At 44.4% G+C, this 23,927-nt stretch overlaps 1 protein-coding gene across 1 annotated transcript; it reads left to right on the top strand.

Annotated features, from left to right (window-relative positions):
- Positions 1–11,561: 11,561 nt before the first annotated feature.
- Positions 11,562–18,560, top strand: MRPS30 (mitochondrial ribosomal protein S30). The gene is made up of 5 exons (XM_045839894.1): positions 11,562–12,195; positions 13,506–13,651; positions 14,604–14,709; positions 16,031–16,207; positions 17,889–18,560. Exons 1-5 carry the CDS (start codon positions 11,604–11,606, stop codon positions 18,176–18,178), a joined length of 1,311 nt encoding a protein of 436 aa, XP_045695850.1. The 5' UTR covers positions 11,562–11,603; the 3' UTR covers positions 18,179–18,560.
- Positions 18,561–23,927: the final 5,367 nt, after the last annotated feature.

The following is a 23,927-nucleotide window of genomic DNA, read 5'->3' as shown; positions in this document are numbered from 1 at the left end:
CACAGACTGCTGCCCGCTGCCCCCCAGATTTCTGGTTTCAGCAAATCTGGGGTGAGGCCCCCAAATTTACATTTCTCACCGGTTCCCAGGTGATGCCGATTCTGCTTGTCTGCTCATCACGGCCCTACAGTGTATTTTTCCCATGATCCTCAGTGTTGTGTGTTGGGGGTGTTGTAAACGAAAGTCTTCCGCAAAGGTGAAATAGATGTTGTGAGAGTGTTGCAGGAACAGGGGGTGAGAGAAGAATCTGGAAGAACAGTAGGTGTTATGTCACTCGGATGTAGGGACGACTGCCCCTTCCTGACCCCTCTCACGGCGCCAGAGGGCACTAGACGGTCATAATGGCAGCTGACATGGACGGGCCACTACTCACAGTGTGCCTGCCGCTCTTCTAAGCCCGTTGGAGTAGTGCCATCTCATTTAAAGATACGGCATGTTTATTAGGTAGGTACATTATTTTTTCCATTTTAAAGATGAATAAAGGGAACACAGAAAGGTTAACTGACCTGCCCAAGATGGCCAAGGTACACCATACTACACTCATGGCTTTCCCCAAGGCACCTGACTCCAGTGAATGCCCTTACCTGATAATTTCAAAAACAGGTGCTCCTGGGATCCGAACACAGGGAGCATGGGGATCACCGTCATCTATCTAATACACGCTGTCGGGTGAATCATCACCAGGGGTTCTGTTCCTAACGTTCTCTAATGAGCTCAAGGTCACAGTCATGCGACTTCTACCTCTTTTCATACAGCCTCACGGTAGACGTGACAGTTTCTGATGAACTCAATGTACAGATAATGTTGGTTCTTCAATAAACTGATTCTCATAGATTTCTGGTGCTATAAATTCTAAGGACCTTTGTCATCCATTTTTTGAACTAGAGATTGACGTTTATTCTGTTTTAATACATTGAAGTTCAAGTTCATTGTACAAAAGGCAATTTGAAGGATATTATCGCTTGCTTAATATTGTACAAAAACTAGACATGAGAGCATCGCATGTTTCCACTGTGCGTACATATATGTGTGGACTCTCGTGGGTTTGTGTGACTAGAGCCCCCGCCTATCCAAATTTGACCTCACAGTGCATTATTCTAACCACTCAGTCTGTAAATCTTAATGTCCCACCTCCCCTTGACTTTTTATACACCCTCTGTGCAATCCCGGTTTTGTTTGGACTCCATTGCTGGAAAACAATTAGAATCCACTCTATTGCCGCCAGCGAATTCAAATGTCTACACCTGTCTATTCCCTCAAAAATGTTGCAACAGTCAGAGTTCAGCCTAGAAATGTAGAGCGGAAAGACTTTTAATGCAGGAAATTAGAGGCAGGAATGTTGCTCTCAGGAAACCCAGAAATGCCGCCGTTACGGGAATGTCACCAGCGCTGGCTTCAGCAGCCTGGAGGACAGAAGAAAACGATTTTTTAGTCACAGGGAGAAACACAAAATGGACCCTCATCTCACACCACATATGAAAATCAATCCCGGAGGAATTTAAAACAAAAATGTGAGAACATAAATAATACAAATTCGGGAACATAATGTTAGATAATATATCTATAACATCAGGAATTAAGCATTACCTCTTAAACCAGATCTATAAAATGAGCAAAACATCAGCATGACCAGGCTGAAGTTCAGAGATTATGTTTATTGAATGATACAATAAAGTAAAAAGTCAAGCCACAACCTGGAAAATGTATTTGTGAATCATTTATGAAACCAAAACAAGTCCCGAATAGGCATTTCATAGTACAGGAAATACAAATGACCAATAAACATATTAAAACATGCCCACATTTACATTAGTAGTCAGGGAAATGCAAATTAGAACTACAAAAAATATCATTTCACACATACCAAATGAGCGACAATTTAAGTCTGGCGATATCAGGTGTGGCTGTTGATAAATTCCTAGTAAACGGAAATGATTTCTTTGAAAAAATATTTGGCAACCTAATAAAGTAAAAGATAACCCAGTCATTCTGCTTCTAGTTTAAACCATAAAGAAGGCGATTCAAAGGGGACTATTTAAAATAGCCCAAAATGAGGAATAACGCACATGTCAGACAACAGGAGGGTTACCATGTTGAAGTCCATCCATAAAGTGTGGTGGGTGCTATATGACATAAACATGAACGAACTGCAACTATAAAACTCAACACAGAGAAGCCTCGGCAACTTAAAGGTGAATGGTTAAGGCCCAAACAGAAGAAGATGCATAACGTGACTTCAACTTGAATCATAAGATGTTCAAGAACATGGAACACTAAACAATATATAGTCGGGACTGTCTCGAATGGGCACCCAGGTTATTCTCTGCACAAGTCTGCAGCCGCCGTTCAAAGAATAAATGTTTAAGAATATCCAATCATGATCAAACCACACAAAAAGATGAAAAATTAAAGATGTCTGGATAGCGGATACCTCTGCTGGGGGGAAGGAGGGATGAGGTCACGGTCAGAGTGGAGGGGGAGAATGTATCAAAGCGAGAGTCTATTCTACTTCCTGAGCTGACTGATGGGCACGTAGCTGTAGGAGACCGTTCTGCATGGCATGGGCCCAGCTCCCACTCGGAGATGCACAGGACCCACGCCCACGGATAGGTTCTCCCGTGGGGAACCAGGCCTGCAATGTACCTAGGCTGCTGTGAGTCTTGCTTTTTGCTAAAACTCCCTCGCCCTGAACTGAGGACATTAACTACAAAGCAACTTCCTAAAATCCATGCTAAACCTTCCAAGGATGAGTGTAAGGGTCCAACCACTTTTGCCTTTTCATTTGCTAATATCCCTCTTCTGTGATGTGATTAGCAGCATCCTCTCCTTTGTTTTCTGTAAAAGGTAACCACCTAAAGCGAACCTGTGCATAGTTAATGAGGACCTTCCTGTAACTTGCCCAGTGAGGCAATAAAAGTTCATTGGAGCAAGGGCGGAGGCTTTTGCTCCCCTGGAGAGAAAAGCCATGCTGTCCCTTTTCCTCCATCGGACTCAGTAATCTGTGTGAATGTCTCATTTCACCCATAATGATGCGGACACTGGCCGGTGTCTACATCATCTAGCTATTTATTTTGTTTCATTCTTTAAATTTTTTCATTATCATTTATTCTATTATAGTTCTCCTACTTTTAACCCCTTTGCCCTCGTCCACCCAGCCACCCCCACTCCCGCAGTCCATCCCTGGGTCACTGTTGTCCACGTCCTTGGGTCATTCATACACGTTCTTTGACTAGTCCCTCCCCCTGCTGTCCACCATACCCCCTCCCCCTCCCCTCTGGCATCATATTCTTTAAATTTTAGAACATAGTATCAATATCATCTCACATGTACTCACTATTAAATTACAGTTTTTAAAAGGACTCGTGGGCTCCACCTTGTCACCTGTACAACCAGAGCAAACTAGTCTCCGGTTCACTCAACAGTCTTACGCTCACTGACGTCATCAAATAGCTTCTTTTTTCTAAAGTCAGTCATTTTGTCTGTTTCTTATTTAAGTTTCTTATCATGGAGATAAAGCTATAAATGAAGAAGCTTCTACATCAAGGACATCGTCACTTTCTCTCTAGTACAGGAATATAGGTCTTGGGCACGAGTCTAAGATTCTCTTTAGTTTTCCGTCTGTGTAGAATGGACTGGCCTGGATGTGACGCCGGGCCTTTACCCGGGCCCTCTTCCTGCCGCCTGGCGTCCCGGGGAGCCTCTCAGCAGCTGTTTTGTTTTGTTTTGTCAGTTCAAGTTGTAGGCCATTGAAGCTGCCCTTGAACTAGCAGTGAGCTTCTTCCAAGTTCGCCGCTGTTCTCATTCCGCATGGCCTCTGTCAATCTTCACATCTCTTCAGGTATCTGACCGTTTCTTCCAGTTCCCAGCACTGAATTGTCTACCTTCTCCAAGTCTGAACTCGCATGCGCACACTATTAGACTCTGCAGAAGAAGATCGGTGAACTCTAACACAGAAGTCTACTGTGGGTTAGAATTCTACTACTTGATTGGATAAATTCAGCAAGTAGTTGGTCATCTGATGAAATAACATATAATGCATCTATTCAGATTCTGGTGATATGTTACTTTTCTTCCTAACCTTATGCTTTTTAAGTTAAGTTTTATTCTGAATTGTAAAAGAAATAAAAATCAGTATCTAGTAAAGATAACTTAGAAATTATAGGGAGGAAAAATGCCAATAATTCCATCACCTGCTTTTAACTTTTGGTAACATTTTATTGTACTCTTTTCTGGGTTTTTCTATGTGTCTTTATGTATATATTTCTTCTTGTTGGTCTTTAAATTTATGTTTATTTCAAAAACACTTTCGTGTTTTATACATTTGGTGTTGTTTCATACTCATTTCTAATATACGGTTTTAAATTCATTTTTAATTTAAATGTGCTATCATTGTATGTGCTTTTTGTTATTGTAAATGTTTGCTGTTACAAATGTTTGTGATTTACTGTTCTGAGTGTTCTGTCACAAATGGAGCAAGACTACACCACCAAATGTTAAACCAGTTATTCTCACTGTGTTTCCCCCCTCCCTCCCCTCTCTCACTTGGACCTGATGCCTTTTCTCTACTTTACCCGCTGAGGAGCAAACCGTGGTCCACGGGGCCCTGAATACGTTTTCGGGCTCCTGTCCCTCCCACCTGTGACCGTATACGATTGAGCCCAGAGGGGAGGACGGCGAGGCAGAGGGGCAACTCACATGCAAGGGAGAGACAAGGGACAGAGGGAACTCTAACTTTTAAAACATTTAGAAAATTTTCAAACGTTAAAAATTTAAAAAAATGAAGTATAGTTGGTTTACAATCTAATATTGGTTATATTAGTTTCGGGCGTATGATACGTATGATACAGTGAGTTGACATCTCTATACCTTATGATGTGATCACCCCACTTATTCTGCCAATCACCTGCCGCTGTGCAAACCCATCCCTTTATTATTGACTACATTCCGCTCCACCTTTCCTACCCATCCTTCCAGCCCCTCCCTTCTGAGAACCATCCCTTTTGGTCTCTGTTCCTATGAGTCTGCTCTTGTTTTGGAAAACTGGTCTCGAAAGAGCACCAGGAAGCTCTGTGAAAGAAGTCACCGACGAGCGTCCGAGAAGGAGGACTGTCCCCCGTGCAGGCAACAGTCCTGGGACCTTGCAACATTGCTGGGGAGAGAACGGGACTCAGGTCCGCTGGGGGAGCAGGGCGGGGCGACGGTGTCCTGCAAGGTGAGCCTTTCTCCGTGACCTGGCCAAAATGAAACTTTTCTTTTCCTGGGAGAGGGGAGAGCAAGGGCCCCATTGCCAGCATTATGAGTTGTATACATATTTTTTAACTTTTAAAATTATATTGAGTCACTTTCTTTGGCTGAACCTGAGTTACTTCCTCAGCGACAGAAATGATGGGCATTTTAGAAGGCTGAATTCTCTCCCCAAAGTACTCTCCAGAAAAGTGGTAACAATTTATTTTCTCATTGTGGGTATCATACTTTGATGCCTACATGTAAGTCATTTGAGGCTATTTTAACTAGAGTCATTTTAGGAAAAATTAGTTTTAGGCCGATTTACACTGATGTGAATTTTAAGGAAATCTAGTGAATAGTGAGAGGAAAATTGTTGTTTTTCTCCTGTCATATTTCAGACAAGTTTCCATAAACCTGGGGTGAGGACTTCACATGTGAATGACATTTGAAATTTCAAATGCAGACATCTGTTCTGAATATAACAGATCACCGCCATGGGCGTTGGTTACAGAATGCTGTGTTGTGGAAGTTGAAGGAACATTTGAAATACGTGTTTGAATTGCAGATAATTCATATCACAGACATGTTCATACTTCAATGACAGAGAAATAAGAAAATATATAGGCCCATGTTTGGAGTATAATCAGTTTGGCAGGACACTAAGCCATATCAAAATCTGGTTCTCTATCCAAAAGATATATTTAAACTTATTTGCATTCCCGTAAGAAGTCCCTGTTGAGGAGAAAGGACCAGGACAGTGCACAGAGAGAAGATAGGAGGGGGAGAAACTTACCAGACTTATCTAAGGAAGAATCCCACGCATGGCCTCTGAGGCAGGGGGCAGGCGGTGGGGGGAGGGGGGAGGGGGCTCACCTCTGAACTGTGAGTAGGTCTGTGCTTCTGCTGACCCTGTCTTTATCTAACTTTGACACTTTGTTCATCATGGACTTTTTTGCATGAATATGGACCTCTAAGATGTTTCATTAAAATATCACTGAGGTTGACTGCTGAGTTTGGGGCACCCCTTAAGTTTTGTAGCAGAGGTGAGGGAAACACCTGCTGACTCCTGGCTCAGTGTGCAGGGGTCCAACCACTCTCGTCTCCCCAGCTCTGCTCAGCGGTGCAGCGCAGCCATGCAGCCACCCCCACCCCTACCCACAAAAATGAGCAGTTTCTACTATGTTCTCAACCAGGCCTTGCCTCCATGGGCTGTCTCTCATGCTTCCAACGACCTCCATCTTCCTTACCTTGCCACCCAAGATAAGTTTTTTTTTAAGATTTTATTTATTTATTTTTAGAGAGGGAAGGGAGGAAGAAAGAGAGAGAGAGAGAGAAACATCAATGTGTGGTTTCTGGGGGCCGTGGCCTGCAACCCAGACATGTGCCCTGACTGGGAATCGAACCTGCGATGCTTTGGTTTTCAGCCCACACTCAGTCCACTGAGTTATGCCAGCCAGGGAGGATAAGTCTTAAATACATTCTATGCGCAGGTATTCTAGCTAATTGTAGTCAAGAGATAACCTGTATGCCACGTGAATGTGGAAGGCTAGTTATGTTATTATTATTATTAGGGTTTATGTATGTATTTAAAAAGAATTCACCTAGAGATAAAGGTCTCTTCTTGTTCATTTACTATAGAAATGTGTATTCTTCTTTTTCTTATTTTTTTCAGATTCTTTAAATCTTTCAACCACAGCTGTCATTCAGTATTATTTTATATTTTGTTCAGGTGTACAGCACAGTGGCTAGACATGTACATAATTTACGAGGTGGTCCCCCATAAGTCTAGTGTCCACCCAGCAGCAGACATGGTTATTACAATACTATTGGCTGTATTCCCTATGCTGTCCTTTGCATCCCCATGACTGCTGTGTAACTACCAATGTGTACGTCTTCATCCCTTCACCCTTTTCACCCAGTCTCCCAACCTTTCTGGCAACCTCTGTATCTATCAGTATGTTTGTTGTGTTTGTTCTTTAGATTCCACACCTAAGTGGAACCCTATGGTATTTGTCCTTCTCTGACTGACTTATTTCACTCAGCAGAATACCCTCTGGGTCCCTCCATGCGTCACCAATGGTCAGATTTCATTCTTTCTTTACGGTCGAGTAACATTCCGTTGCATAGGTGTGCCTCACCTTTATCCCACCGTCTGGTGTGGTGATAGGGAGCGAGCTTTGGACCAGACAGACAAGGCTCCCGCCCTCATGGAATGCACATCACGGGAGATGGATGACGGTGTGACCGGGAATGGCGACATCTCATGGGCTTTGGCAAATCGTGAGGAAGGAAAATAATAGCACAGATTCTGGGAACAGAATCAGGGCCTAAACAAGATCTTAAAAAGATAGTTATCAGACTTGAATGAGATGACCTTGAATGAGTTCAGGGTTAAGTGTTGCCTCTGCGTTTCAATGGCAGTGACCACAGAGCAGGGGCTGTGACTCAGGCGTGGTTCATGTGAGGAGACTCCAGCCTTAGCCTGATAGAAAGTCACATGGACAGTTGGAAACGTCTGCCGCGTCTCCCCGACCCCACCCGTAACTGAGATACGGAATGTGAAGGTGAATGTTTGCACGGTTGTGGTCTTGGGTTTCCCAAGCTCAAATAACTGAAAAAAACTGTCTGTACTCATGGTTATATATTTCTAATAGTAGAATGACAGGAATATAGAGGAGAGGACATACAGCGGAGTCCAGGAGAAAGCAGGAGCAAGCTTTCTGCTGTTCTCTCCCAGCGCAGCCACAGGGTGACGCTTAGTTCCCCCAGCAACACGTGACAAAGTGCTGCCACCAGGGAGGCTTCCCGGAGCCTCGATGTCCAGGGTTGTCATTGGGGGTCAGTCACAGAGGCACAGAGTGCCCACATGACTGACCTTAGTTACTCCGACTCTAGCCTCCCCAGAGGTCAAGCCCATACGGCATGGCCCGACACCCCAGCTAAACAAAACCACATTTCTCAAGCAGGCTACTCCACAGGCTTACTGCTTGTGTCCCAGGGACCCCCAGGGCCAGTCCTTTTTCTTTTAGGAGTGCTCAGGGTTTGAACACTGCAAGTCTGGCTAACCAACCCTTTATTACATGTTGTTTAGTTCAAGAACATGAAAATATCAAGGAACCAGAGACATCTTTCCGTCCCATCCCCCTTAGCATTCCTGCGGTGTGTCCACTCGTGGTTGTAAGTGGCTAAAGCAATTTCAAGCATCATATGGAGACACAATAGCTATAACTTCTGGGGAAGATAGTGTCTCCTTTTATTTAAAAAAACAAAAACAAAAAACTCCAACTATTCCTGATGACCCAGGGAAAACTCCCCTTCGGCCTTCATTGACCAGGAGTGAGTGATAGGCCCATGTCTGAGCCATCAGTGGCTACAATTGCTCGAGTTGGAAGGGGCTGATCATGCCCCAGCCCCACGGGCTGAGGGAAGTATCATCTCTGCAGGTGGCATCGAAGGGTAAATCCCTGAACACAGTTAAGGCTCTTCCAGTTAGTTAAAGAGGAGCAGTCACTGGGGTCCGAGAATATTTGTCGCAATCAATCCCTGCTGTCCCAAGGAGTCAACGTGGAATTGATAAAAGGCCATGAGAATATTAATCTCAAGTATAATTAAACACTACTTTACATACCACTTCATATATATATATTCCTAAGGTAACACCTGCTATGTTGTTTCCGATTATTTCTTCATGAACTTGTCTCAGTGGTTTGAGCTCATCAAGGATAGGGATAAGTCACATTCATTTATTTCTTTGTCTGACATTGAACATACAGTAACATTCCATAGATCTTCGATGAGAACAAAGATGAATGGAGTAGTACAAACAATAAATAGTGACATTCTGGCAGCTGGTGAATTCTTCATAATTCACTTCATAATAACAGTTTAAGATAGGAGCCAAATGTTGAATCCACGTTGATACAAATTAAACTTTACATCCTCTTCCAACAGTGGGTACTTTGAAAATGAAATTGCTATATCATGGGAACTAACTGGTTTCCAGTGGTGATAATGTACCTCCTCCTGTCCCTTACAAAAATATTAACAAAGACATAATGCTTAAAGTGCCTCTTATTCGATTTTTATTTTATAGTGACCCTTTAAGAAATCAGAACAGATAATACTCATTTCCATAGTACAGATAAAGCGAGGCTGGGAGCACTTAAGGAACTTCATCAAAGTCACATAACTGATTCAAGTGGTGGCTCTGGAAACATAACCAACCCGACTCCAGAGTTCCTGCTCTGAACCATGTACCTCACAGCATCCATCCCCTTCCCCAAGCCAGCAGGGCACGCTTCCTGAAATCTTGCAAGGCTCACCTCTGGTCTTCATAGAGAAGTATTTAGAGAATCTTTCAAAGATTCCCTCCACTTAACCGTCAGATCAGCTCACACTGTTATTCCATCCGGCATACAGCATCACTTTGCACTCAAAGCCCCGGTTTCCAGCGCCCAGGTGTGCTTATCGGTTTGTGCCCAGACCTGTTCATACTGGTTTTCTTCACTGTTGTAGGTGGTTAACTTAACTAAAATTGCTTAAAATGATGAAGGGTGAGTGTGAAAAGAGAGAAGAAAATTAAGCTTTAAAGTCATGGAAACTAAGCTTTAAAAAATTAAACGAGACTGGTAAGTATGAGTTGCCCCCAAACAGTACTGTTAATTTAGATGCAGCCAAAAGAGTAGTTGAACCTGGGGAAGGAGGAGAAGGAAACATAAGGGACAAGACAGAGTGTATATTCAAGTTGCTTTGTAAATGCATGTTCTAGCTCCGCATTAAATAAAGCAAAAATCAAAATCACAGATGATATAGTATGGATGTGGTCCACACAAAAATAAATAAAAAACACCTATAAATTCATTTACAGAGGAGAGCTTGGCACTATGTCAAAAAACTGGCACAAGTTTCTATAGTTTTTATTTAAGATTTAAGATAATTTTCAGTTATTTTTGTAACATCTTTAAAACAAATAGCCATTACTAATTCCAATAACTGGTGGTAAAGCTACTTCTATTTCAGAGTGGTTGCATTTCAATTCTAAAGACATTTGCATTTTGCTCAGAATTTCCAGAGACAGAAAAGCAAGGAACTTGTCACAGAATTTCAGTCCTAGGAAAAAGCAATGAGAACATTTCAGGATTTGGAGTTTTGTGTCACACTGAAGCACTTAAAGAGAAGTGGTCATCCCTTACAGGTGGCCAGCGCTGGCTGATGGGGTCGCAGGAAATTCCTGTGTTCTTATGCAGAGTTGTGATCAGCACAGTGGGTCCTGGCACCCAGAGGTTGGGAGTAGGGTTTTTTCCCCGTTTTTCTTCTGGATTAAATCTTTTTAACAGAAAATAACACCATCCAGTAAGGCATCAAAATGCCAATTATTAAAATATACACAAATATAATATTCCTAAATAGATACACTTTCAAGAACTACTGCACAGGTATTGATCAACTGTTGCTCACAGGTTAGTAGAAATTAACTGACGTTGAAATAAATAATAATGGACTTTAACGGCAAACTTTAAACACAATTCTTTCGTTACTTCCTTGGGGAATCCAAGTATATCCAAGTTAAATCCAAGTATACCCCTCTTTTCATAGATTCTATCATTTAAACAAATTATGCATCAATTAGTAGAGCTATGTGAAATTATTTTCCCCCAAATTTGCAGTGGTCATGAGCGATGCCCGTATCATTTAAAAAACAAGTGTATATCATCAAAATTCACACTGAAGCAGTACTTTTCTTCCTTTCTTTCTTCCTTTCAGATTTTATTTCTAGAGACAGGGTAAAGGAAAGAGGCAAGGGAGAGAAACACCAGTTATGGTTGCCTCTTGCGCGCCCCCTACCAGGGACCTGGCTCGCAACGCAGTAATGTGCCCGGACTGGGAATCAAACCGGGGACCCTTCGGTTTGGAGGACAGTGCTCAATCCACTGAGCCACACCAGCCAGGGTTGGGACAGTGCTTTCAACCCCAAGAACTAAAACAGAAAAGAAATGACGTGCCTCACACAAGAAGTCATACACCAATGAAACCGGGAAAGTTAGCCAAGAGCTAAAAGTTTCTGCGCTAAAGATCTCAAATGACATCTGGCGAGAAGCCAGCAGGTTCTTGTTTTAAAAGTTTCGTTCCCACCAGCCAACCCGCGGAACACCGATTGGCGCCGGAGTTCAGACTCTCAGTTCCAGGCTCCACCCCAAAAGCCACTAAGTTGCAGAAGCGATTTGATTGGCTAACACAGGGATGACGCAGATTTCTCTAGCCCACTGAGAGCTGGCCTTCCGAAGATTGGCTGCCATCCCGCTTTCCGATTGGTCTTTCCCGCGGGCCAGCCGGAAGAATTGAGGAAACCGACCTCCGGCCCGGGACCGCGGGCCAAGATGGCGACGTCCAGGTGGTGGCGGCGGCTGGTGCTCCGAGCTCCAGGACGGTCACTGCACGGCGCGGGCGCGACCGCATCCGCGACCGCTGTCGGGGCTCCAGATGTCAGCGTTGCAGATGTCGCGGCAGCCCCTGTCGCGCGCTACCCGCCGATCGTGGCCTCCCTGACTGCCAAAAGCAAGGCGGCACGCCAGCGGCGAGTGGAGCGGTGGCAGGCGACTGTGCACGCGGCCCAGTCCGCGGAGGAGAAGATACGAATCCTCACCAAGATGCAGTTCATGAAGTACGTGGTTTACCCGCAGACCTTCGCGCTGAACGCCGACCGCTGGTACCAGGGCTTCACCAAGACCGTGTACCTGTCGGGCCTGCCGCCGCCGGCCGCCCCGCCCGCGCAGGTCCTGGACCTGGCGACTCTGCGCGCCGCCGCGTGCGACTGCCTCCTGCAGGAGCACTTCTACCTGCGGCGCAAGGGGCCCGCGCCCCTCTACCGGGAGCGGGAGGCCCTCGCCTCGCCCTTCCTGGACCAGCTGGTGACCACCCTCGTGGGCCTGCTCAGCGCGCACAACCCGGTCCTGGCCGACGCCGCCCTCGGTGAGCTCCCGGCTGGCCGCGCGTGGCGGGGCAGGGCACGTGTGGGTGGCAGGGACCCCCTGCATCTCTGGCGTGCCCCCTCTTCATTTCGTTGTCAGTTTTTTCCTTAGTGCTGGGACTTCTCGCAGGGAGTGCGGAGACTGGGTCCTGCCACCTAACTGTCCAGCCCTAGGCTAGGAGCTCCGGGTCTGCAGGACTCCAGCCCTTGGTGCTGGTGCTGGTCCCGCAGAACGCAGAGCAGCGTTGGTTCAGACGTGGGTCTCCTAGAGAGAGGGAGAGACCTGGGCTGCCTTTTGGCTCTTCCACCAAGATTTACGTTGCCATATGTCAATGTATGAACTTCTTTTAGACTAATCTTTTTCACTGTCAAGATGAGAATTACAGGAGGAGTACTTTGAATTGTGAACATTAAAGGCGGCGACATTGATTAAAACACCTTAACGCTTATTCAGTGCCTACTATGTGCTTGGCCCTGTTCTAAATTTTATATGTGCCAACTAATTAATCCTCACAAAAACTTTATAGTAGGTAGCATTGTTTTGCAAAAGAAAAACAAAACAAAACTTGAGGCCCAGAAACATAAGATATACTTACTCAGAAGAGCCTATAGCTAGTGGATTCGGCTGTCAGGATGCCAGCCCAGCCATTCAGGGTTACCGGTCAACAGTCAGCAACGTCTGTTCAGTGCAGACATGAAGAATAACTAACGGACAGACAGCTTTAAAAATCAGTGCTTCTGACCTGTTCACCAATTTATGTCTTCCACCCAGTAGCCATGTGAGTGTCTATTGAACGTTGTTATCGCAGGAGATGCGTGCTCCTCTGAGTCTGGTGGTGTGCTTGTACTTCCCTCTGGTCGAAAAGCAGTCTCGAGGGAAGCATCTTGGGCTTTGACCTCTGATTGATGGCCTAGGAAACTTAACCTTCTCAAGACTCAGTTTCCTCCTCTGTAAAATCGGGGTGATGACAACTGTACATGCCTTTCACAGTTGTTGTGAAGATTTAGTCAGTCATTCATAGGGCAGTTCTGACTCCTACTGAACTTCTTATTTCTGGTGTGTGATATTCCTGTTGTAACTGAGGAAAGGCTTTGGTTACAGTGTTTAGTGCAAGGTGACACAAGTGGACAGTAAATATTTAAGTCATGATCACGTAAGTTAAATCGTCACATAACCCACACTATCTTACATTGGAGAGTACTTTTGACATAGTTTTAATTAGCACAATCATTTTGAGTTCTGTATAGCTGAGTTTAGTGTTCTAATAACCAAATTAATCTAAGTGATAACATTTTGAATGTCTTTTGATAGATTGTAAACGTCCAGTGCACTTCTACTGGTGGCGCGGTGAAGAAATTATTCGTCATGGTCATCGGAAAGGTCACGTTGATGCCTTGAGATACCAAATAAACGATACCCCTCACAACCAGATTCGAATGTCCAGACAGCTCCCAGAGGTAAGGATTTATTGCGTGTGTGCCTCTGGCTGTCTGATGGGGAAGTGTCATGAGCAGGCTAGGTAAAAGACTGGGCAAAATAAATTTTTTTTAATATTTTATTTATTTTTAGAGAGGGAAGGGAGGGAGATAGAGAGCGAGAGAGAGAAACATCAATGTGTGGTTGCTAAACCACACATTGGGGTTATGGCCTGCAACCCAGGAATGTACCCTGGCTGGGAATCGAACCTGGGACACTTTGATTCCCAGCCCGCGCTCAATCCACTGAGCTACGCCAGCCAGGGCTGCAAAATAAAAATTTTTGAATGGAGTACTTGCCTTTTGAGCTTCATTCAAGTACATTTTGTCTGAAATTCTTCTTTAGCTTTTTAACCTGCATGGTATAAGAGTTCCCCAAAGGTCAAATAATCATTTTAAGTGAAGTTAAGGCATCAGTTTTCAGGAACATACAAATTTTTTTTTGTTGATATTAAAAATAGAAAGAGCTGATAAAAGTTTAGCACTATATTGTAATTTATAGTACCTCTACCACCTAGTCATAAATTAAGGCATTTATTAGAAGTATAGGCTGGTTCTTTTATGTATTTACAGTTCCTTTGGCGGAAACAAGTATATTTTAGGGTTGCCTGTGTGTCCGTGTCAGGCTGGCTCATTTTTTTTTCTGTAAAAATTCAGATAGCAGGTGCCTGAGGCTTTGGGGGCTGTAACTCAGTTGCAGTTACTCATCTCAGTTCTTATAGCCAGGCACCATATGTAAATGAATGTGCGTGGTTGTATTCTGATAAAACTTTATTTGTGAAAACTGGTTGCCGGCTGGACTGCGCCCATCGTTACATGGTAGTGTTATCATTTTACAAAGACATCTCAATTTAAGATTTTTAAATCTATTAAGAATGTGAGTAAAATAATATGCTGGTGGTGTTGTTAATTCACGTACTCCTTTTTCTTTAAGTTTGTGCCACTGGATTATTCTGTACCTATAGAAATCCCTGTTATGAATTGTAAGCCAGACAAACTCCCATTGTTCAAACGACAATATGAAAATACCATATTTATTGGTAAGTTTCTCTTTGATGTATTGTACCATACGTGTGTCTCAGGTGCCTTGTGTACATTTGCATAATTAGTTCCTCGTGACCAAAGGTTTACATAGTGCATGAGCAATATATCAGTCATAGTCTGAGATAGTGGCAATGTGCCTGAAAATTGGGAAAAGAATATTCTTTCAGCTTACCATTTAAAATTTTGGTTCTACTTGGTTCTACTGGATTAGCAGTATTTACCTTTAAAAAATAGTTATACTTGTTAAACTTTGTTGATATTACTATGTAGAAAAAGTACAATAATTTGTGGTTTGTTAAAAAGCACAGAACTGGACTTGAGACGCAGTGATTGGCTTTTTTTAGGAAAGTCTCCGGTTTGTTGCGAATGGTATGGTGGCCCTCAGGAGTGTAAACTTTAGCAAGGCCTGGCGTCCGCCCTCACGCAGCGTGTTCTTTTGCTGGTTTTCCTTCCCCTGTCAATTCCTGCTGACTCGTGGGACACTCGTGGGAGCTCACAGGAGTCCTCAGGCCTGTTCCGTCGGCCCCTTCTCAGTCACCGTGGCCTTGGAGAGGGAATTATGGGGGACTTTTGACTTGGCCAGTAAAGTCAAGCATGTCAGCATTTTATTAAACATTGGCCCTTATTTTCTTTACTCATACAGCCCTGGTCAGTGGCCTGGTTGGGTGGGCATCACCCTGCAAACAGAAAAGGCTGTGAGTGTGGTCCCGGTCAGGGCACGTGCTGGGCCGCAGGTTCAGTCCCTGGCCAGGGCGCGTACGAAAGGCAGCCCGTCAGTGTTTCCTTTCCTCTTGTTCTCCCTGCCTTCCCTTCTCTCTGAAAATCAGTAGACAGGTCCTTGGATGAGGATTAAAAAAAAAAACAAAGAAATAAATATAGTAGAAAAATCCGTTAATTTTTTTTAATTGGAAAGAAGTTGTATAATTATTGAAATAACTAAAGTAAGTTTTTAAAGTCATGAAATGTTGTATCCTTTGGAGAATATGACAAGGGCAATAACCAAGCTCCTTATGACGGCTGATGGGTTTGAAAAAACTGAAACAAGGGATTTTAAGTCTATTTTACATACACCCTTTTTGACTTACCCTGTGTCACAGTGAACGGCATGATGACAGCTCACACTGTGCTTCCGTGTGAAATGTAACTTTACTCTGATCAGGACAGTCAGTGAGTAAAGTAGCCTTCCCATGGGCGTGCTGTGACAGCTGACGCCCCGATGCGCAGAGGGGCGAGGGGGTCTGGAACGGATGCGGAGGACAGGTGCCCCAGGTGACCCGCGTGGCGTTGCAGATGAACTGTCTTTGTTTTGCTCTTCAGGGTCAAAGACGGCAGACCCATACTGTTACGGTCACACGCAGTTTCACCTGTTGCCCGACAAGTTGAAACGGGAAAGGCTCTTGAGGCAGAACTGTGCTGATCAGATCGAAGCGGTGTTTCGAGCTAACGCCATTGCAAGCCTTTTTGCTTGGACCGGAGCCCAGGCTGTGTATCAAGGTAAAGCTGTGGTGCTGTTATTCTTGGAAGGTATCAGACATGTAAGAAATTGGGCATCATTTCCTTGGTTAAAATGTGGGTTGGATCTTAATATTTTGAAAACTTGCATTAGCACAAAATATGGTTGTTTTAAAATCCATGAGTAAGTATTTTACATTGGCAGTTGGCAAGTAGCACTTAGGTGGTCATTTGATCTTTTACGTTGACCACTTCTGTGGGAATGCACTTTTTTCTGATGGTGTTCTCAAGCATGTCAAAGACTATAGCCAACTAGATCAGCTCTGTAGACGATAGCAGCTTTCTGAAGCTGGAGAAGGAAATGCTTTGGTGGGTTAAATGGTAGATTAAATCACAGCTCTTTATAATTTCCTTGACTGCCATTCCTAGGATGTGGGTTAGGAGATTATTCATTCATTCAGCAAACACTGGGTGTTTGTTAGGTACCAAGGGCTGTTGGCCTTGGAGATGAGGTGCTGAACAAGATAAGCAGATCTCACTCTTCTGGAGCTTCTAGTCGAGCGAGAAGAGTAGGGGATAAGAAGCAGGTAATGTTTATAGGTGATAACCGTGGAGAAAATTACTACAAAAGGGGTCGAATGGTTTATGGGATACAGGTGGAGGTGAGATGGGGGGCAGAATCTATGTGAACATAGTGCAGAAGAGGTCTCTGGAAAAGTGACACTTCAGCGGACCCCTGCCTGGTGATGGGCTGCCGCCTCAGCGTGAACCTGGGGAAGGCACTCCGGAAACAAGGGGTGGCCACTCAGCCGCTGAGGCCGGAATAGGCTTGCAGTCTTGAAGGACCAGCAAGGCTAATGAACGAAGGGAGGAAGCCGCAGGCCATGTCTCAGGACTTTTAGAGCCCATTGTGGGGCGGTTGGGTTTTGTTACAAAACCTGAAGTGATACAGTATGTCGCTAGTTTGATCCCATATACGTACCCAGGAGGAATTTTAATACAGATTGATTGATTGCTGAGCTTACCTTTTTCCTTTATGGATATGCTTTAACCTTATACTCAGAGTTGTGTTGACTTACATTCTACAATAGGAATAAGTGAGAAATTTTTTTTGAAGATCTTAAATGACACTGTATTCACGAAAGATAGAGTACTCTTTGCAGTATTCCATAATATTCCGTGTTTTAAGAATATAATCTACTGATGCATTGAGGCTGATATAAAATAAGTGTGGGGAAGTAAAGTGACTGCCTCACCCTGGTGGGAGGGTTTCAAGTACAAAGTAAAGCCAGTCAGCCTGGCTAGGAGCGGCTGGAAAACCTGAGTGGTCGAGGGAAGGCAGCCTGGAACTTTACCACGCAAGACTCGCTAAGTGAAATGACAGCAACTCTTAAAACCCATTTTGAAATATCGCTGACACCAAATGTAGGGGGGTCTGCCTGGTGCCGCTTGCTGCTCTCACGCGGAGTGAGTTCAGGGAGAAAGCTGTTGACGGCAGACGTTGCTGGAAAGACGTATCGAGAGTTGGGGATACTGGAGGGGAATAAGTTTTGATACAGAAATGGAGTACAGGGTTAGAATGGATAGGGAAAACTTTGTGATCTTTAGGCAGTTGGTAGGTAGAATATCTAGGTTTTCGCAGTACTCACCACCCTCTAATGTGTGCGTTTTGTTTTGGTAAAATGTAGTCCAGCGTAAATTTCAGCGTCACTTTCCTCTGTAGGATTCTGGAGCGAAGCGGATGTCACCCGACCTTTTGTGTCTCAGGGCGTGATCACAGATGGGAAATACTTTTCCTTCTTCTGCTACCAGCTAAACACTCTGGCGCTGACCGCACAAGCTGACCGAGATAACACTCGTAAAAATATATGTTGGGGGACACAAAGTACGCCTCTCTATGAAGCCATCGAAGGGGATGACGTGAAAGGTTTTAACGATGACGTGCTACTCCAGATGGTTCACTTTCTCCTGAACAGGCCAACAGAGGGCGGGTCGCCGCTGCTGGAGCGCTAAGAAGAAGCCTTTGACTTGGGACCGCGGGAACGCTTAACTCCTACTGGAGCACAATAAAAATACACCTTACGTTAACCTGTGGTTAGACCTTTCATCCAAAATGTATGCTGGCAAACTTAATTTGAGTTCTAGTGTGTTGATTTTAAAGCAGTTTTATTTGTGCGTGACTAGCTGATGAGATTGATTGAGCTTTGTTCAGTACCTGGTATTGCAAGTGATTTTAAAGGTGACTTGAGGGCACTAATTCAAATGGCGTGTGACTATATACATGTTGTGTTAATATTTTTCCTTTTTAAAATGTCTTTGTTAACCTGACAATAGAATTTTCAGAGTCCTATTTAAACTCCTTAAAAAATAAACAATATTTTGCAGATGTAGGAAACTCAGTCCCAGAGGAGTTGTGACTTTCTAAAATTAACAGATGATTAATTAATAGTGTACCTGATGAATCATACACAACTTAGGTTCTTAGCACTTAGAAGCAATGTTAACATACTTCAGGTGGTATTATTTGCTCTCTTCCAAAGATTAGGGAGCTGGGTTTGCTATCTTTCCAAATCGGTTGTTAGTTGGTAAAGTCATTCATCTTACTGAGAATTAAGATTAATTCAAAACATTTTTAGTGAGCCAAAAGAATTACCTTTGTATAACCACATACTTCTTATTTTATACAATGCAGATGTTGTAAACATTTAAAATAAGCCGTTACGGTAGTCATATGACAAATAATGACTTTTCCCTTCCCTCCGTTTCTTACTCCTTCCCGCGCTCTCTTTCAAGACAGAGGGCGCAGTTATATTGACAGATGCCTCAGCCAGAAGCCAGGGGACGACTGGTCACAAATGGCAGCTAAACTGAAGGAACAGCATTTGGAAGTCCTGACTTTGCAGGGTGCCGTGTTCCACCTTTGTCCCGCTGCTTCCTACTCAGGGCGCCCAGTGCCGTCACTTCATTCTGTCACTGAAGCTGTTTCCAGAGCGCGGGCACTGTTCTCCGCCCTGGTTCTGGGCTCCAGCCTCTCTGTGCATTCCCTTTGTCCTCGACAGAAGGCTGATGTCTAGAGCACCCCCTACCAGGGCCCAAGTGAAAAGTATCTCCCAGTCTTGGCTTTCACTTGACTTCCTGAACTTGGAGCAATTGGAGTTACCATTCTTTTCTTTTTCTTTTTTTTTTTTAAGATTTTAATTATTTATTTTTAGAGAGGGAAGGGAGGGAGAAAGAGAGAGAGAGAAACATCAATGTGAGGTTGCTGGGGGTCATGGCCTGCAACCCAGGCATGTGCCCTGACTGAGAATCGAACCTGCAACGCTTTGGTTCGGAGCCCATGCTCAATCCACTGAGCTACACCAGCCAGGGGAGTTACCATTCTTGATTTTGGTTTTCATAAAACAAAATAATCTCATACAGTTGCAAGGATTAAATGAGTTAGTACATGTGAAAGTGCTTTTAAAACGCTGTGTAATTAAAATATTTAGGATTCAGTTCAAAAGCCATTGCTATCCCTAAGGTGATTATATTTAACTCATCAAGTAAAGATGGGAATCTAAAGTGGACCATAAAGAAAATGAAAATATTTCTAAGACGTCTCCCCACAAGGGCCCAGAGCACAGTTTATCCGTGCATTGTTCAAAATTTCCATGAAACAAACCTAAAGTTTGGAATGCTACTCAAATCATTTGATAAGCTTGTTCCAATTTTTTTAAATAACTAAAAAACATACAGGTTAAATGCACATTTCACTATAAATGGAGAAATCCCAAATAAAAAGCTAATACACTAAATCCAACAGTAATAAAAAGAATCCATCCTAATAGGCTAGAGTTAATCATAGAAATTCAGTAATGGCTCCGTGTTTTATACCTTTGTACATTAGTCTGAGATCTAATGTGTAGGTTGTCATTTTGACCTTTTTTCTAAAAGAAATTGCCACTTGATTTAAAATGCAAGTGTAACATTCTTTAGAAATGAATTGATGGGAAACCCAAATTAATAAGTGGAAACAGGATCTCATTTTTTCTTAACCTTTTTAGTTTTTGGACAAAAGAAATGAAGTTTTACCTCAGTGCTTATTTGGCGATATATAGATTTAACAGCAAAAACTCAGATATCAACCACTTTAGAAAAACTGAAGATGGAAGAAAGTAACCATCCTTTCTTTCATTCATCTGTGTGATGATTATAAATTTGGTGCTTTACTATTTTAATTCAGACATGCATCCTCACACTATTTTTATGAAAATTGTGTTCAAGTAAGGTACTCACAAATTTAGCATCTTTTAGCTGTGCTACGCATGTATAACATGGGAATCACCATGCTCACCGTGCTGTGACCTTACCACCTGATTCACATCCTAGAGATAACGTAATGCAGCAATATGTATCTCGAAGAGCTTTCTTTACAAACGAGCAAGCTGTACCTTTCCATCACCATTTTAAATCTAGGTTTGAATGACTCAAAACCATCGTGATCTTAGGAAAAGGAGGGCTTGCGCGCTGTTAGCTACTTGGAGAGTGTTTCTGCGTGTCTTCAGCCCAGGTAAAACCTGACTTTTATCTGTGAACCGAAAGCGCGCTGTGAGCTCTGGGTCAGCATCTGAGGCCTCAGGCTCGCCCTTCTGCAGAGCGGGCTCCTGGCGAAACTGGGCAGGGGGGGGGGGGGGTTGGGGGGGGTGGGGGGTGTAGGGCGCGGTAATCCGGTGGAGCCGGGAGCCTGTCTCAGCCTTGCCTCTTGACCGCGCACAGGGTGGGGTTTTGTTCTAATTGTCAACGTTAAAAGAGAGGGGTTATAAAGCATCCACATTTCAGATTCTTCTGAAAGATTGTGAGATCTGGTGACCCCAGGTTTACATTTTTGCATGTGAAGACTAGACGGGAGCCGGAAATAGTGCAGGGTGCCTTTGTGGGGTCCCCAACCTCCCCCTGGTGGACGGTCCATCGGTACTGGTCTGGGCCGGTCAGGCACCGGGCCGCACAGCAGGAGGTGAGCTTGGAGGTAGTGCTCTTGAATCATCCCGAAACCTTCCCCTCTAACCCCACCCCACCCGGCCTGTGGAACACTCGTCGTGCACAAAACTGGTCCCCAGCGCCAGAGAGGTTGGGGACCACCGCTCCAAGGGAAACACACTCCCTGTGGTGTGTCCCAGTCCTCCCGCCTCTTAGTTCCCCTTGGCGGACGTCAGCGGGCGTCCCTCGCTAACTTCCCATGAATGTTCGTTTCTGAGGCTCTGAGTGTATGACCCCGGAGATCCAGGGAGCTATTAAGAACTGGTTTTATTGGAGATAAAACCCAATCTTTACAATTACTTTTTAGGCCTTAGAAATCTCAATTTTCCAATGCCAAGCATTATAGTAATAAGTTCAGAAGAATTCAGTTTCATTTGGGATAATTAAATGCAGTGAGACGTGGTTTTTGAGTGAGAGGGTGACACGTGAAGTTATCTGGCAAAGCACGTGGACTCCTTGTCCTTCTGTGTCGTCTGAAGGGCAGAGTGAACCCTGACTTTCGTTTTGAGAGTTCGATGATGAGGTTGGGAGAAATTGTGTCCATTTTTATGGAACCGAAGTTGGCACCCAGAGACAGTTTGGACGCTGTACTAGGTATTTAGTTTCCCTTTCCACCCGCAGTGAGGTGGGCTCCAGCGCCACACTCCCCAGCGGTGGAGGGAGGGCTGAGGTGCTCAGACAGACGGGGTTGAGAGCCCCCATCCGACCAGAGAAGGGCCCAAAGGGAGGCTCAAAAGCAGACTGGCCAGAAGCTGCAAGGGAACTTGTTAAAAACAAACAAACAAACAAACACATCTTTTGATTTTTGCTTCCCTGTACGGTTAACTAGATTATTTGGAACCATGAACCTGAAGATGTTAGAGAGCTCACAGAAGGGGACTGATTGGCAGACTGACATCTGGAAGGACACACTTCCAGAAAGGGGCGCCTTTATTGGGCCCACTGTTGCTCTGAAGGGGGGATTTGGTCCCTAAGCAGAGGCTCTGACAGGAGGAGCAGCATTTGACAGCTTTGTGAGAGCAGGAGGGCAGAAGTTAGGAGACCCCCCGGGCGGGGGCCCTGGCAGAATCACTTAGTTTGAGACCCTGCAGGGCAGGACCACACCTTTGGGGTAAGGGTGAACCGGAAGCAAACCACTCACGTAGAAGGGAGCTTAGGATGGGGTCTCCTGGATAGCTCAGAAAAATCTGAAATGTTAAACGTGGATTAACTAATGCACTAGGAACCTGAAAGATGCACATCTGGAGAAAGAATATTTTCTGGACCTCAATTATTTCTACAGTTTTTTATTTGGAAGATTTTATGTATTTTCAGAGAGGGGAAGGGAGGGAGAAAGGGGGAGAGAAACAGCAGTGGGCTGCCTGTCGCATGCCCAGGCACTGGGACCTGGCCTGGAACCCAGGCATGTGCCCTGACTGGGAATTGAACCAGTGACCTTTCAGTTCACAGGCCAGTGCTCAATCCATTGAGCCACACCAGCCAGGGCCAAACAGTTTTTCTGATACAATATCCCCATATAATAACTGAGCACAGGAGGAGAAAGAGCGAGAATGAAAACCAGCAGAAATGAGAGACAATAGGACGCCCCCCAAAGGGTCACGGAATATCTGGACCGTGAGACAGACTTTAATGTTTTCATTGTTCCAGGAGATGGCACGTTGAAAATTTCATTATAGTATTGGAAACTAAAAGATGTACCTGCAGGTTTTAAAGACACCAATAAAAATTTGAGAACCAGAAGTATAAATAAAATTAAGAACTCGAAACCCTGTTTCAGGGATGAATGGGAGAAAGGCGAAAGAGAAAAGAACCTCCAATTGAAAAACAAAACAACCAGAAACACTGTATTCATGATCTATTCTGCATAACCTAACTGCAAACTTCAGTTTCATTTTAAACAACACACTCGCTGTTCCAGCTTCTGTGTTAGGAGCCCTGGCGTGGTCTAACCGGGTCCCCTGCTACTCAGTCCCTCGCAAAGCTGCCAAGTATTGGGCAGGGGTGGGGTCTCATAGGAAGGTCTAGCCAAGGAGGCATCTGCTTCCAGTGAGTGCCCTTGCCGGCAGGTTGTAGCGCTTGGGGCCTTGGTTCCTCACGGGCTGTTGGTGGAAGGCATCATTCAGTCCCTCCTCACTTGGGCTACTGCAGGCGAGCAGCTTAACGACAAGGCAGCCTGCCAGGGAGAGTTGCTCAGGAGACTGACTGCCCATGCAAAGCCCAGTGACCACGCCCAGCCCCTACCAAGCAGAGGAGATCGCGCAAGGGCGGGCTGGGAGGAGATGTGGGTCACTCGGGGTCATCTTAGAGTGCCCGCCCAAAGGGGAGAAAGACACTAGAGAGAGAATGAGCGAACCGAACAGGTAGTGACGTTTCCATAATGAAAGTTGTCCCCATGCACTTTGTCTTCGTGGATTTTGTTACTGCGATCACCAGGAAGGCGAGTGGATGTTTACCCATGCCCAGAAACAACGGACATGGTGCGGAGAGAGGGTACATAAGGAAATGTATTCATTGAAAGTAGGAGCTTGGACATAAGGAAACTATTAGGGAAAGAAACAAAGGATCAAACTAGGTATTTAGGAATTTCATTTGTTCTTAAACTGGAAATGAGTGGATACCCTATCTATAGTCTTTGTAAAAAGCTCTACATAATTTGTTGCTTAGTTCATATTTTCAGTGTCGATTACCATATTTTGCTGAATATAATGCATACTTTTTTGCCCCACATTTTGAAGGAAAAATAAAG

Source organism: Phyllostomus hastatus, unplaced genomic scaffold (assembly GCF_019186645.2).
Source record: "Phyllostomus hastatus isolate PE091 unplaced genomic scaffold, TTU_PhHast_1.1 phas_contig_329, whole genome shotgun sequence".
In the NCBI taxonomy this organism is placed as follows: domain Eukaryota; kingdom Metazoa; phylum Chordata; class Mammalia; order Chiroptera; family Phyllostomidae; genus Phyllostomus; species Phyllostomus hastatus.
This window is presented reverse-complemented; position numbering and strand designations above follow the sequence as displayed.